General features: G+C 51.3%; 1 protein-coding gene across 1 annotated transcript in view; it reads right to left on the bottom strand.

Moving 5' to 3' along the window:
* The window catches only part of LOC104852000 (1-phosphatidylinositol 4,5-bisphosphate phosphodiesterase gamma-2), a 102873-nt gene that overhangs the window by 58744 nt on the left and 30077 nt on the right, over window positions 1-14052 (bottom strand). Inside the window, exons 2-3 of the mRNA XM_033757908.1 lie at window positions 3373-3516; window positions 640-733 (exon numbers count right to left, since the gene is read on the bottom strand). Coding sequence (XP_033613799.1) covers window positions 640-733; window positions 3373-3516 — 238 coding nt within the window. The remainder of the gene's footprint in view (window positions 1-639; window positions 734-3372; window positions 3517-14052) is intronic.

The raw sequence follows: 14052 nt of genomic DNA, 5'->3' as shown, positions 1-14052 counted from the left end.
AGAGAGAGAGAGAGAGAGAGAGAGAGAGAGAGAGAGAGAGAGAGAGAGAGAGAGGGAGAGTTAGAAAATAACACAGGTTTCAGTAAACTCTGGGATGGGGACCGAAGGGACTGAACAAAAGGCCTTCCAGCTTCCCCAGGCCACCTTGGGGAGCAGGTTCCCCGTGGTTGAAGAGCGCCGCCTGAGTCTTGGACACCCCTTGCACGAGGAAACCCTGGGTCCCTTTCCAGCGACAGTCTCCTCTTATGACAGTCAGTAATCCCAAAACGCTGGCAAGAAGAAAACAGTGCCAAGCAGAGGTTTCAGTTTGCTGGGGGAGAGAAACTCACACCAGAATCCCACCGAAATTCCCAGGAGAATGAAGAGTCAGCGAAGGGCTTTGCCAATCAGGAGGAAGTGACAGGTGGCAGGTCCAGGCCCCGACGCCGACCGCCTCACAGAGTCCTCCTGTGCCCCAACAGCACCAACGGCTGTCTCCAACTCAGGGCCAAGGCAGTGTCACCCGAAGGCCAGGGTACAGATTGGCACCAGGTGCTCTTACTGGGGAGCGTTCAAGACCACTCTTAGGTACCGCTGCACACACTGCAGGCAGGAAGCCCGGAAGAGGCGGGATGTGGAGGGCAGGCAGGAGCCGAGTACCTCTCGATGACGGTGGGCGTGGATGCGCTCATGGCTTCCTGGTGTAAGATTTTCAGGCCTGAGAGCCACGTAATGGCATCCTCCCTGGAGTCAGCTAGAGAGCGGGGAAGAGAAGCGCTGCGTTAGCCACTGGAAGGCCTTTGCTTACGAGCACCCATTACAGACTGAATCCACAGGCCGAAGCCTGAACCCCAGGGGCATGGTGTTTGGAGGTGCACCCTTGGGAGGTGATGAGGTTCCGATGAAGTCAAGCAGGTGGGGCTTCCACAAAGGGGTCAGCACCCTTCTTAAGAAGAGAAAGTGAGACCCTCACTCCCCCTCCCCCAGCAGGCACACTGAGAAGACTGCGACAGCAGCCAAAGCAACCTGAGATAGGCCCACCCCACCGCGGCCATCAGACTGGCAGAGTGACCCATGAATAGAAGAGCTGAGGATTCAAACCTGGATTGAACCAGGTCCTCAGCTCCAGGTTCTCAGGAGACTCACTGGGGACCTCCCAACACCTGTGTCCCACCCACCCAGGGAAGTTAAGTCAGAGAGGAGAGCAGGAAAATTCCAAGCTGGAGCCGCTGGGTGTCCCTGGGTAAGGACTCAGCATCCTCCGTGGCCACAACACAATGCCACGATCTCGGGCTTAAAGTAACACACGCGCCCCCTTCCAGTCACAGAGGTCAGAGTCTGAAACAGGCTAGCGGGAGTCACGGTTCACATCGAAAGTGGCCCCAGAGGGCTCAGGCGTCAGAGGCCAGGCTTTCGAAGGTGACTGGCCCTGGAGGTGCTCTGCTCATCAGTGGATCAGCTGGAGGATGACTTCAAGGCTGAATGTGCTCTTAGAGAGGATGGCGGGGTCACCGGGGAGCCCCCCAGGATCATTTGCACAGCAATCCCGAGGGGCCCTCAGTGTTCCCTGGGTCCAATGGAGGCCAGGAAAGGGGAAGGGACGGTGATGCTACTGCTGTGAGAAAATGGCAAGAGGGCGGCAGAGACCTCAGCTTCTGAGAGAAACAAGACAGTCACACAGGTCCATGATAGGTGCGCCCAGCCAGCCGCTTCACCTGCTCTGCACCCCTGCTGTTTTCACATGCCCCGCTATTAACTCCTGTGAGTGTCAGCAGTCTGATACTGTGTGTCCCTCCATCCCACCCAGAGAAGGCGGAAGCTGGGGCTCCGATGGGCCATTGGCCCCAGAACAGTCAGTGAGAAGCTGCGATCTGAACCCAGGCCTTGAACTCAGGGCTCTTGAACCTTGGAGTGGGCCGGGCACCAGGCTGGCATCCCAGGTCCCAGCCCGGTGCTCCCGTGGTCTTCTTCAGAAGCAACAGCCAGGGCTCAGCCTGTAGGCGGGGCTGTGCAGCCAGAGCTGTCTAGGTTCACGATCCCTCTCCACATTCCTCCTTTATCACCCACCACCCACCAAGCACCAGGCACTCCTTCATCATCCCCCACCGCCAGCTGGCTACTTCCCTCTGAGTGTTTGCTCAGTCCGTGCCGCTCCTGGGCTGCCCTCCCACTCTCCTTCCAACTCCTACGGAGGCCTCAAAACCCAGTGTAAAATAAGTTAGCCCGGGCCGGGGATCTGGCTCAGTGGCTGCACCATCTATCTTGCAAGCAAGCACAAAGGCCCGGGTCTGATCCCCGGTACCCAAAATAAGTAAATAATAAATTAGTCAGCCCCTACAGACCCTGCCTGGAAATTCTAGTGTACACTGTTCTACGTGTGCACTGCAACACCGATCACAGTGTACTTAACTTCCTGGTCATACAGTTGTGAGCCCTGTACAGGCAGCAACTGGGTCTTATTCCTCTCTTGCACCCTATTAATGTCTACAACCTAGCAAAGAATGCGCGCCCGAAGACACTTGATGGGGGTGAGGGTGCTGCCCAGAGGTAGAGCTCTTGCCTAGCATGCATGAGGCCCTGGGTTCAAGCTCCAGCACAACAAGCCAAGAAATAGAGAGATGCTTGATGAACGAATGAGAAATTAGCAAGAACTGTGTGACCCCTAATTAGATGTCTCTGTATTGCTCAACCTCCACAGACCTCTTTGGTAGGCTTTATTTGGACAGTACTGGTGATTTATCTTTCCTCATCAGTCCAGACTGGACAGACACTGCTGAGTAGTACTAGAGCTGGACCAGAAAGCAGTCACAGCTTCTGCTCTGAGTGGTCTGCCTGGGCTGCTCTCCACTCTCGTCTCACCTCCCAGATGGCTCCTCTGCTCCTTGATGGAGACACAGGGACAGCGAGAGAGCTTAAAGATATCACTGTGTGCATATGTGTGCCTGTGTAAGAACATACGCTGTGTGCGTGTGTGCACTCATGAGTACACGTGCTATGTTCGATGTGCATGCACGCACATAAGAGACCTCAGGAGCGTTCTGTCAGATAGGTGTCAAGTTTGCTGTGCAATACCTGCTGGAGGAAAGCAGGGAACACTTTTTGCCCAGGGGAGCCTGGCCTGTATTGACCAAATTAGTTAGCATACATTCAACTTTCAACTCCCAACATCCCAGTGTGATGGGTATGATTGCTCTCCACATTTCACAGTTGAACGGTTCCAGCTCAGAAAGGTTAAACAATTTGTCCGCAAACACACAGCAGGGGTGGGATTCAAAACCATAGGCCCCAGATCCCATTCGTGGGCAGGCGGGTGTGAACATCTATTAGTAGAGAACTTCTGCAGAAGGGAACGGAGGCACAGAGAGGGAGAACAGCAGACAATTGTGCACCCACTTGCCAAACTGAGTGTGCTGAGGACGAAATGGGTGCCGTACAAGATGGTGAAGCAGCAGTCTTCCTTCTGGCGGACTGCTCTTGCACGCTCAAAGTCCTTGGAGTTCTTCCCTGGGCGAATCTCCTTGATCTCCATGATATCCACTACAAGGAAATAAACAAGAGACAGTGTGAGAAGCCAGCATGCACTGTGCCCCAGGACACAGCAGCACACGGGCAGCCCAGCCACAGCCAGCTCCTCCGCTCTGCAGGAGAGACCTGAGGCGTCTCCACACCTGGATCCCCATCTGAGCTCAGGTCCCCTCCGGCAAGAGGAAAGAGGACCAACAGCCTGCTCAGGCACAGAAGGTGCACGGGGTCTCCTCTTGCCCCTTCCCACGATGAACGCAGCGTTGAACTAGGACATGAGCTTTGGTAATGCAACTCGGAGGTGAAGAGAGACACAGGATGTTCTACCAAGACAACAGGCAGGGCTGCTGCTCTTTGGGGATCACTCTGGACAGCACAAAAGCTTGACTGTCCACTGACCTGGACCGTGGTGATCTTTTCCCCCGAGTCTCAAAAGCTTCAAGTACTCTTTAGTACAACTCAAGGAAAAAAAAAGAAGAAAGCACTGCACAGCTACTTTTTTAAAAGGGGCAGGAGCCAGGGTGTGGGGAGATCATAGGGAGTCACTCCAGAGACTATGGACCCGTTGGAAGAGGACAAAGAGTGTGGTGGGCCATTCTATTGGTGGCTCTTAATAGGTCACAGCTGCTGGTATTTATGTTTCATGTCATCTTCTGCCCTCGAATTCAGGCTTTTTCTGTCATCTGCCTTAACCAATAAAGCGTGGCAGTGCTAGGCCAATACTGGACCTGACCGTATGAAGGTCCGCAGCTTCTCTTGTGCTTAAGGAGAAACCCGCTCCCACACAAGTCAGACTGCTGTGCTGTGAGAAGCCCAAACTAGCCATGGGGAGGGGCCTCACAAGGAGAACCAAGGCCTCCAGCCAACAGCCAGCAGGTGGCTCTGCCACCTTGGAAATGGACCCTCTGTCCCTGGTGCACCACTTTAGCTGCCACCATCAAGAGCGGAAACCAGCTCTTCCAGACCCTAAACCCTGTTAAAACTGCAGAAATAGGAGCAAATAAATAAAACAACTACAGCCAGGTATGGTGGCGCACGCCTGTAATCCCAGCACTCAGGAGGCTGAGGCAGGACGATCACCGTGAGTTTGAGGCCAGCCTGGGCTACAATAGTGAGTTCAGGGCCAGTCTGAACTCTAGCCTGAACTACAAAGGGAAACCCTGCCTCAAAAAACCAATAAATAAATAAATAAAAATAAAATAAAATGACTGGTTTAAGCTTCAAAGCTCTGGGTTAGTTTGCTATACAGCAACAGCTAGCAGAAACAGAGGAAATCATCCTCCCTCCACCCACGCCTAGCCAAAAACTGTATGCCAGGGTGGCCACCAGCCCCAAGGAGTCCCTCTTGCCTCATGAAGTGATCACTGAAAGATGGACAGCCCTAAGTGACAAGCTTGACTACTCCCTTCTGTCCATTGGACAGACCTGTTCCGTATGCTTTCAATAAAGGTTATTCACACAGGACCACACGATGGCTCTGACACTGGATCAGGGATGACTGCACGGCCCAGCTGTCCCCTCTGCATCCTCCTGGGACTCATCTGGCCAGGGCTACTTACAGATTCTCTCCCCTGCTGTCAGCAAGCTGGTGAAACATGTGCCTGGGTAGCAGGGGCCACACTGCCTGGCCTGTCTGGCTTTAAGCCAGTGCTGCCCTGCAATGTGCTACTTATAAGAACCAGTAAGTCCTCCCCTGTTGCATGGATTAGTTTGAGATGAGCTTCTGGCACTTACAACCAAAAGAGCTGCTCCACACACCTCTGTCCACGCCCAGATCAGAGAAATGGGCTGTGCGCTGGGAGAGGAAGGCAGGGAGGAGGCTTTGGCCTGGGAAGGGGAAAGATGGCACTACATCCGGACAGGCAATAAAGAGTGCATTTATTTTTTATGTTTTGTCTTTTTTTCCAGTACTGATGATTGAACCCAGGGCCTTTGCCCTGAGCCACCTCCCAGCTCCCTTTTTTATTGTCTCACTACATTGCTAAGTTGCCCAGGCTGGGCTCAAACTGGTAATCCTCCTGCCTCAGCCTCCCAGGATCCTGGGATTACAGGTGTTCGCCACGGAGCCCAGCTGTCGTTTTTACCAACAAAAAAAAAATGGTATATACTTATCCTGCACAATATGACTTCTTGAAATGTATATATTATGGGATGGCTCAATCGTGCCAATTAGCATATGCATTACTTCACAGACTTACCATTTTGTGTGTGTGTGGTGAGAACATTTTAAATCTATTCTCTTAGAAATTAAACAAAAAAAACAATATATCGTCCTTCACTGTGGTCACCGTGTCATACAACGAGAAGAGACATGTTAGAGTCAGCGCTGAAAGAATAACAAAGACGCATGGTCAGTCCCAGGTAACCACCATGGAGGGTGAAGAGAATTCAGAGAACAGGACAGGTGAGCTCACAGCTTTCTGCTCTTACACAGAAAGCTAAGGAAGGCAGGGTGGGAGAGTCATGAGCTCCTGCGAACGTAAATACCGTGTGTCCTGTACCCGTGCGTGTGTGGATTGTTATACACAGCTATTTATTATGGGACAGTTTATGGCGGCACAATAGCCCCACACACCAAAACAATGCAAAGAGCGAGGGAGAGTAAAGATGGTGCAGACCAACAAGGGTCCTGCACCAGTGGCGAGGCCTGGATTTTGATCACGATGATCAAGAAAGAGCTATCACCAGGGGTCCTGGACAAAGAGCTCACAGAAAATCTACTTTTGCCAAATCCACCTGAGTGTAAAATCGTTTCAAAACAAAGTTTCAAAAATAAATTATCAGTTATGAATGACCCTGCTGTGGTGGGGTCGTCTCTAGACATTGGTGGAGTGGACAGGCCAGCTGGGGGACAGGTCCCCCACGTTTTGCTCAGCCCAGACACTGGAGGCTCCTCTATCTCTGGTTTTGGTCTTTGTTCCTCAAAAATCCTTTCTGTACCCTGGAATTCACAACTTTCTAGGAGGAAATTGGCTTTTCTAATTTGTAGTTTGCTTTTGTAATTATCTAAAAACTTTGGTGGTGCTAAGGTTTGTTTTCAAAAGTAGTTAGTGCTATGGTTTAAGTGGAGACTGTCCCCCAAGTGTCATTTATTCAAAAGTGGGACTTTTGGGAGGTGAGTGGGTGGGGGGTGCTGTACCCACCATGGATTCATCCATTGATGAGCTCATGGCTGAGGGCGTGGTTAGAAAGAAGGGCCTGGTTGGAAGAGAGTCACTGGGGGTGTGGCCCGGAAACATCCATCTCCCTCCCTGGCTTCTTCCTTCTCTCTGTGCGGCTGCCATGAGGTGAGCAGATTTCCTCCACGTGAAATTTTACATCGGCACCAGACAACCACAGACTACTCCCTTCAAATACAAGCCACACCCAACTCCTCCTCTAAGTTGCAGGTATCAGGTATTGTATACAGCAAGGACAAACTGACTAACAATTCATGCACCCAGCTGACTGCCCGTCCAGTCCCCAGTCCAGCAACTTTAAGAAAAACATTTTTTTTCTATTTAGTCTAACAATTCATTCCCCACCAAAATGTTTCCAAGAAGGAAACAGTGAGTTTTTATCCTTACTGCAGAATTATAATAAAACAAATTGATACTTTTTATACTGTAACAGTGTCTTCCAGCAATCACCCTGTGTTATGAGTTCTACTTCCAAAATTGCTCGGGAAGCCATCGGTTTCTCTCCATGGCCACAGTCAACACCTCAAGCCAGGCGGCTGTTACATCTTGCACTGTCCACTGAAGTCCCCTCCCAGCAACCTGGCATCAGTAGAGCTGTCTTTAAGATGAGCTCACACCACTCCTCGGCATGAAGCCCTCCAAGGCCATCCCACAGTTGCTAGGACGAAGGACCACGCCCCCTCACACACATGCGTGTGCAAAGGGAGACAAGAGACAACCAAGGTAAGAAAGGGACTGAACCCTCAACAGCCACTCCAGATCCACGCAGCCCTGAGCACCCACACACCACCCTGCACTTTGGCACAAGCACCCTTGGCTGCCAGGTCATCCTGGGCAAAGCTTCAGAGACCCAGCCAGCCGCCTGCATTATATCCTGGCCACACCTCCAGTGAGCGCTGGCTTGCTCACCACCCCTCTGAACAGATGGCCCTTCGACACCAAGCTGTCCTCGCTCCCGTTGTCAAAGGTTCATCGTGATACTCATCGGGGCTGTCTCGGTCACCAGACCAGCTCTCCATTCTTCTGCCAGCACTACACGGTCTTGCCAACCAGAGTTCTAGGTGAATGTCATCCTTTAACTTTGCCCTTCAACACTGTATTTGCTACTCTGGGCCTGCAGCCTTCCCGGCTAAACTTTAGAATCATTGGTCACAAAGTGACTTGCTGAGATGGTGACTGATGATCAGGTTGTATTAAATTTCCCCATTTCTTGAAACACAATTCCCCAAATCCTTAGCTCTCCAAGGTCTCGTGTCTCCTACACAGTAAGTCTCTGTAGTAGTCTCTACAACAGCCAGTAAGGGCAAGTGTTTCCCTGGGTTCTGTGAGCCACTCTAGCAAATTAACTAAGCCCAAGAAGGGTATCACGGGAACCACAGCTTGCAGCTGGTCAGTGAGAAGCACAGGTCACAACTTGGGGCTTGGGAAGTGAGAGCAGTTTTGTGAGGCTGAATCCGCAGCCTGTGGGACCTGAAGCTATGGCCAGGTAAAGTGTCACCTCTGAAGGGAATCGGGTGACACCCAGCTGGCATCCACAGGAAACTGTGTGCTTGGCCTGTGAGGCTACCTCCATGTGTGAACCTTACACATCTGGGTCAGAAGATGAATGAAAGGTGAGGAAAGAGGGAGACCAGAAAAGAACATCTCGGTTTGTCCTGTCCAGAGGTGAGGCATTTTGTGTTTTATGCTTTTAGAATAGGGAAAAGAAACTTTGGGATTTTTCCTCTGTTCTGTTTGGTTTTGACTGGGACTGTGTTGAATCTACAGATCAAGCCAGGAAGAACCTCTCATAATACTGAGTCCTCTTATCCATGAACACGGACTGTCTCCTCATCACGCTTCCAAGCATGACATTCTGAGGGATGAACTTGACCCTGGCTTTCAAGGGACGTAAAGGTGAGAAGAATAAAAGCTCATACAGAACACTTCCTTACTAATGCTCTGAATACCACGTAGGATGGTTCTCAGGAAGCTGAGCCAGAGTCAAGGATTCCTGTCCTGGAAAAAACAGGAGTGGTGGAGTGGAAAGAGGCAGAAGGAGTTACGTGAGGCTGTGTTCCAACGGGATAGGCTGTGGGCTGGCTGTACGGCGCCCAGCCTCTCACCCTCTCTGTCAGCAGTCTCTGGCTGCTGCTTTACAATGGTCAACTTTAATGTTGACAACAGGAAACATGAGCCCTTCAGCTCTCAAACCCACATTTGCCCAAAGCAACCACTAACCTACCTGCAGTCTCCATAGATCTATCTATTCTGGACATTTCAGATAAGTGGAGTCAAACAAGCACACTCTTTGGATCTGGATTGTTTTATTTGGCATGATGTTTGCAAGATTCTTCCAGCTGAAGCATGATCAGTACCTCATTCCCTGTCATGGAGGAGCCATCTTCCATCGCACCTATATACCACCTTCTATTTACCATCGCCAGAGCCAAGTGATGGGCACCACAAGGCTGCTGTGGACATTCACATACAACAGCATGTTTGAAAATCTGTTTCCCATTCTCTGGGGTCTACCCTAGGGTGGAAACCAGTTCTCTCTCAACCTCACCCTTGAGATACAGGATGGCAAAGGGCCACAGGTACAGTGGTGTTCCCCTCACGCTGGGGGTCAGGGATGGTAGGGAAGCCCCCACTGGACCCTGAGGCCCGTGGCTGGGGCTCCTGGGGACGAGAAGGTAGCAGCAGGGCCACCACCACGCCCTTCACGGTCATGACTTCCACTCCCCAGGCCCTTGGGTGAGCAGGGGGTAAGGTGCAGAGGCCCCAAGGGCTGCCCCTGTGCAGCCAGTCCCCTGATGACAGAGACCCCAGGAGGCAGGAATAGCAGCCACGGTGCTCTCCTATACAATCATCAGTACAGCCGGGTGCCCTTCTTGACGGGTGACACGCCCGATCCTGAGCCTGCAGCAGATAGGCACATCTTGGTGAGCAATGACGCCCCCACCCACGGGTGCAGAGTTGGGGGGTAATGGGGAGCCCACTGCACTCCCCCAGGTTAATCCAAGCCTCCATTCTGACCCAAGGCTGCTGTCAGGCTGCCAACTCACATGCTCCCAGGGCCACCCAGGTCCTGAGAAATGGCATGGCTGACACTGAGGCAGAGGGACTCTGGGTCCCACTCCCCTGGGCTCATCTCCCAGGTCCCTGCCCTCAGTGGTGCCTCCACCTCCTCTTGCCCACGTAACACAAGCACTGTGAGCAGTACTCACGCCGGTGCTTCTGAGAGGACTGCGTCTTTGAGTGTCGGTGTAAGTGTGCAAGTATCTGTCAATTCAGAGAGCCTGGCAGCTTTAACTAACCAAGATGCAGAAACATCTACGTTCTCATCCATGCCTCTAGAAATATGAATGTAATTTTATGAAGCTAGACACCTATAAGTCACGAGAAACAACAGCACCTGAATTCATCTGTTATAAAAATTGAGACGGATCTTTATGTACTAGTTATGGAAAAAACTATACAATAGTTTCTGTAAACAGAATGGATGGAGGCTGTGTGATCTGAAAATATGGTGAAGGTTTAAATTTTAAAAATGTATTACAGTAAAAGACACGCTGTCATGAATCCTCCTCAAAATCCTCCCCTCACTCCAGACACACTGGTCCCGTTGCTCTGGCCACTTTGAGGCATTTCTAGGAGTCCTCTTTCGTGTCTTTATGAGGTCAGATCAAAAATGCAGTGAATGCTGCGGCCGGGTGCCACCCAATGGAAAGGAGGCTTTAAAAAAGCATTACCTGGTTCTCGTTCACCGCACTCCCTGGATCTGGCGCTATGCAACTTCTGGCTCTTCCTCAAAGTCAAAAGGTGACAAAGGGAAATACTTTGAACCCATTCAGGACATCAAGGCAGCCACAAGAGCACAACTAAAGACACTCAGGTTAGAGGGCTCCGGGGCTGCTTCAGGAAGGGGCAAGAACGGTGGCACAAATGTGTTTGAAGCGAGTGGGGGTATTCTGAAGGGGATTCATGGCACTGTGTCTTTCACTGTAACAGTTTTTAAATGTGCTGTTTTTATCACATCACACGCACATGAATCTACACATCTGTGCAGGTGCTCATGCAAATATTGTGTACAGACGTCCAACATCTCACTAGCCAAATATCCACTACAACCTGGAAAAACTTTTTACCCAGAAACACTGTCCAGATCTCAGACCTGCTCTCGCAGGCTGAGGGCAGTCAGCAGTGAGAAGAGGGAAGGTGTGTACTGGTCTGAAACAGGAGAGGAGCACGCCCGCTGCTCCTGATGGGGAAGTCATTGTGCTGAAGCCTGGTGTCTCACCTGCCCTGTTAAATCCCTTTTGAGTCCTACTGTTTGCTTCTGATGAGCCTGGTACCAACCAGGGTCTAACTGAAATAGCTCTTTAGGATTTGGGGGGGTTTTTATTTTGTTTTGTTTTTTGAAAGGCAGGGTCTCACTATGTAGTTGAGACTGACCTGGAACTTACTATGTGGCCCAGGCTGGTCTCAAACTCACAGCGATCCTCCTGCCTCAGCCTCCCGAGTGCTGGGATTACAGGCGTGCGCCACCACACCAGGCTAGCTCTTTAGGATTTTTAATAGATTATTTCATTGTTATTTCCACTACAAAACAAGGCAGTGAGAAGCTGGAAGAAAATGACAATTCAGAACCTCCCCGCCGCCCGGTACCAGGGATAGAACTAAGGCAGCCACGGTGCCCCTGAGCTAAATCCCCGGCTCTCAGAACTTTTACTGCAGAGCATCCCACATACTACTTACAAACATGCCCAGTGATAAGTTAACACTTCCCAACCAGGGTCCGTGCAAGACTGTCCCATTGAGTGACTAGAGCCACTGGTGGCTAAAAATCACACTTTTATCAGTCTTTTTACTAATAAAATTAATAAAAAAATCTATAAATGGACTGATTCTAGTTAGTTGCTTGAATTTGAGCAATTACTGCCCACATGTAAATATTAATACTTTTATCACAATTTTAAACATTATTACAGTAATCAAATTTCTTTCATTAAAAGAAATCTATTCACATTCATGAATTTCTTTAAAACAACATAAAGGTGGCTGATTTGCGCAGAGTGCACAAAATGTCATGATGCGTTTGGCTTTTTTTGCAGCCGTGGTGCCCCCATTGTTTTAGACAGTCACGCACGAACCACCGGGGGCTCAGGCTGGCAGGAGAATTGCTTTCAAGTCAGAGCCACCCAGCAGTGAGACATGAATTACAGCCCCATCGTGTGTGTGTTAAAGCAGCAAATAATTAGGCATTTGTTGCTGTAGATGCTTTGTGCTCTTGCAAAAATAATAATAATAATAATGAGAGTGGACTGCTTTCAGTGTTAAAGACTGCCATACGCTGCCAGGAAGCAGGTGGGGTGTGCAGATCTCTTGGTAAACTACCAGCATTTGTGTCCATGTTATATGATGAAACATACAGCTACCCCCAAAAAGTTGCTCTTCAACATGTTTTCAGGAACAAATTCAATTCCATTAAGGAGGAATACTGGTGTGTGTGTGTGTGTGTGTGTGTGCGCGTTCCTGAGGACTGAGCCCAAGGCCTTCACCCTGAATCACCCTGAACTATATCCCCAACCTTTGATAGAGTCTTAGTGAGATGCTAAGTTGCCCAGGCTGAGATTCTCCTGCCTCAGCCTCCCAGAGTGCCGGGATTACAGGTATGCATCCATGCCCAGCTAGAATACCATGTCCATACACACGTCCAGGTAAGTATGACAGCATGAGAGCAGGATCCTGAAGACGCCTGTCAGTCTGCTGACCACGGGCATCACTAGTGCGAAGGATGATGGACATCAGGTTGTCACGGGGGCTCTGCTGCACTGGCTGTAACTTCTGCCGAGGGCACACAGTCATTAGAACGGCTGGCCTCACTCTCAAGGCAGACTATGGCTGTCAAGCCCCCTGTGCGACAGGGCTCTGCGGCTGAGCTTCCTGTTTGAAGACGTGAGATAGGCAGCCACAAAGGAGCCCCCCAACACCACGCGGGTCCCCCACACCCGGCCCCAGCTCCTGGAATTGGCCACTCTGCCCCTTGCTGGCCACCCATCGCCTAACTCACCCTTATGTCCCGGGGGTTGGGGCACCTGCACGACATCTCTCCCACCATGAAGCCCTCATCTCAGTGCCACTCTTGCTGCCCCCGACACCAAGGCCTTCTGTCCAATTGCCCTTCGTGGCCTTCAGTGGCACCACCTCTTAAACGCCTGCCCTTCTGTCCTCAGGGAAGCTCAGGATGCATTCGAAGGGGTCCCTGATCTCCTTGCCAACTCGGCCACCAACAGACGCCTCCCGGAGGCTTGGGGTCCGCGAGGACAGTGCCGTCCAAAGGAGCGCACAGATGCACGTCTTCCACCTGCGGGCGCAGGATGGGCGCAGGGTCCACCGGGCTCCTCCTGGCACAGGACAGAGGCTCCTCTGCTGGGCAGCATCTGGGCTCTGTTTAAAGACTGTGCCCCCTTAGGAGTCCAAAGACCACCGAGGCTCACACACTCCCTTGTGCACCCAGCAGCAACTGTGTGGAGCCACTGCGCAAAGCAAGCAACAGGAAGCAAAAGCCCGCAGCCCCCTCGGGGTCCCTGCCCAGCTTAGTCCAGCTGCAAGGATGAAGTCTCTGCTTTTCCTCTCAGCAACATCTCCCCGGCGCCCACAGTTTCGCTTTAAGTAAGAATCCAGGGCGGCTGTTGCTGCTCATGACAGCCGCAGTAGCTGTCAAAGGCCCCGACCTGTAGCTGGCTGCAAGGCCAGGCGCACAGCAGCCCTCACAGCCGGAGAGGGGCTCCCCGAGGCTGCAGGCTGGGAGGAGGCAGCGGTGTGAGCCTCGGGAGCATCTGGGCTTGAAGTCTGACTCCTTTCCTGGCTCTGCCCCTCGGGGCGGTTACTGCTTTACCCTGCCATAGCTCCATTTTCCTGTGAAATGGGGAAATGATACACACCCCATAGACAGATACACCCCAAAGATCTGTCACACGTAGGCTGTCCTGAGGGTTTCAGATATCAGAAAGTACAGATGTGACTGCAAACTACAGTGAATGTTTAAATTTTAAAGATCTATTACAGGAGCCGGGTGTGGTGGCGCACGCCTGTAATCCCAGCGCTCGGGAGGCTGAGGCAGGAGGATCGCTGTGAGTTCCAGACCAGCCTGGGCTACACAGTGAGTTCCAGGTCAGTCTCAACTACACAGTGAGTCCCTGTCTCAAAAAACCAAAAAGAAAAAAAAAAAAGATCTGTTACAGTAAGAGACACATTGCCACTAATTCCCCTCAAAACCCCTCCCCCTGTCATGTGAAGGTACAGGATCCCAGTAGTGAATGTAACTGTACTGTAGACCTAGATGGTACCAATAAACTCAGCAGAAAGGAGGAAAAAGAAACGCCCC

Source organism: Fukomys damarensis, unplaced genomic scaffold, assembly GCF_012274545.1.
Source record: "Fukomys damarensis isolate Sample0158 unplaced genomic scaffold, DMR_v1.0_HiC HiC_scaffold_32, whole genome shotgun sequence".
Lineage (NCBI taxonomy): Eukaryota > Metazoa > Chordata > Mammalia > Rodentia > Bathyergidae > Fukomys > Fukomys damarensis.
This window is presented reverse-complemented; position numbering and strand designations above follow the sequence as displayed.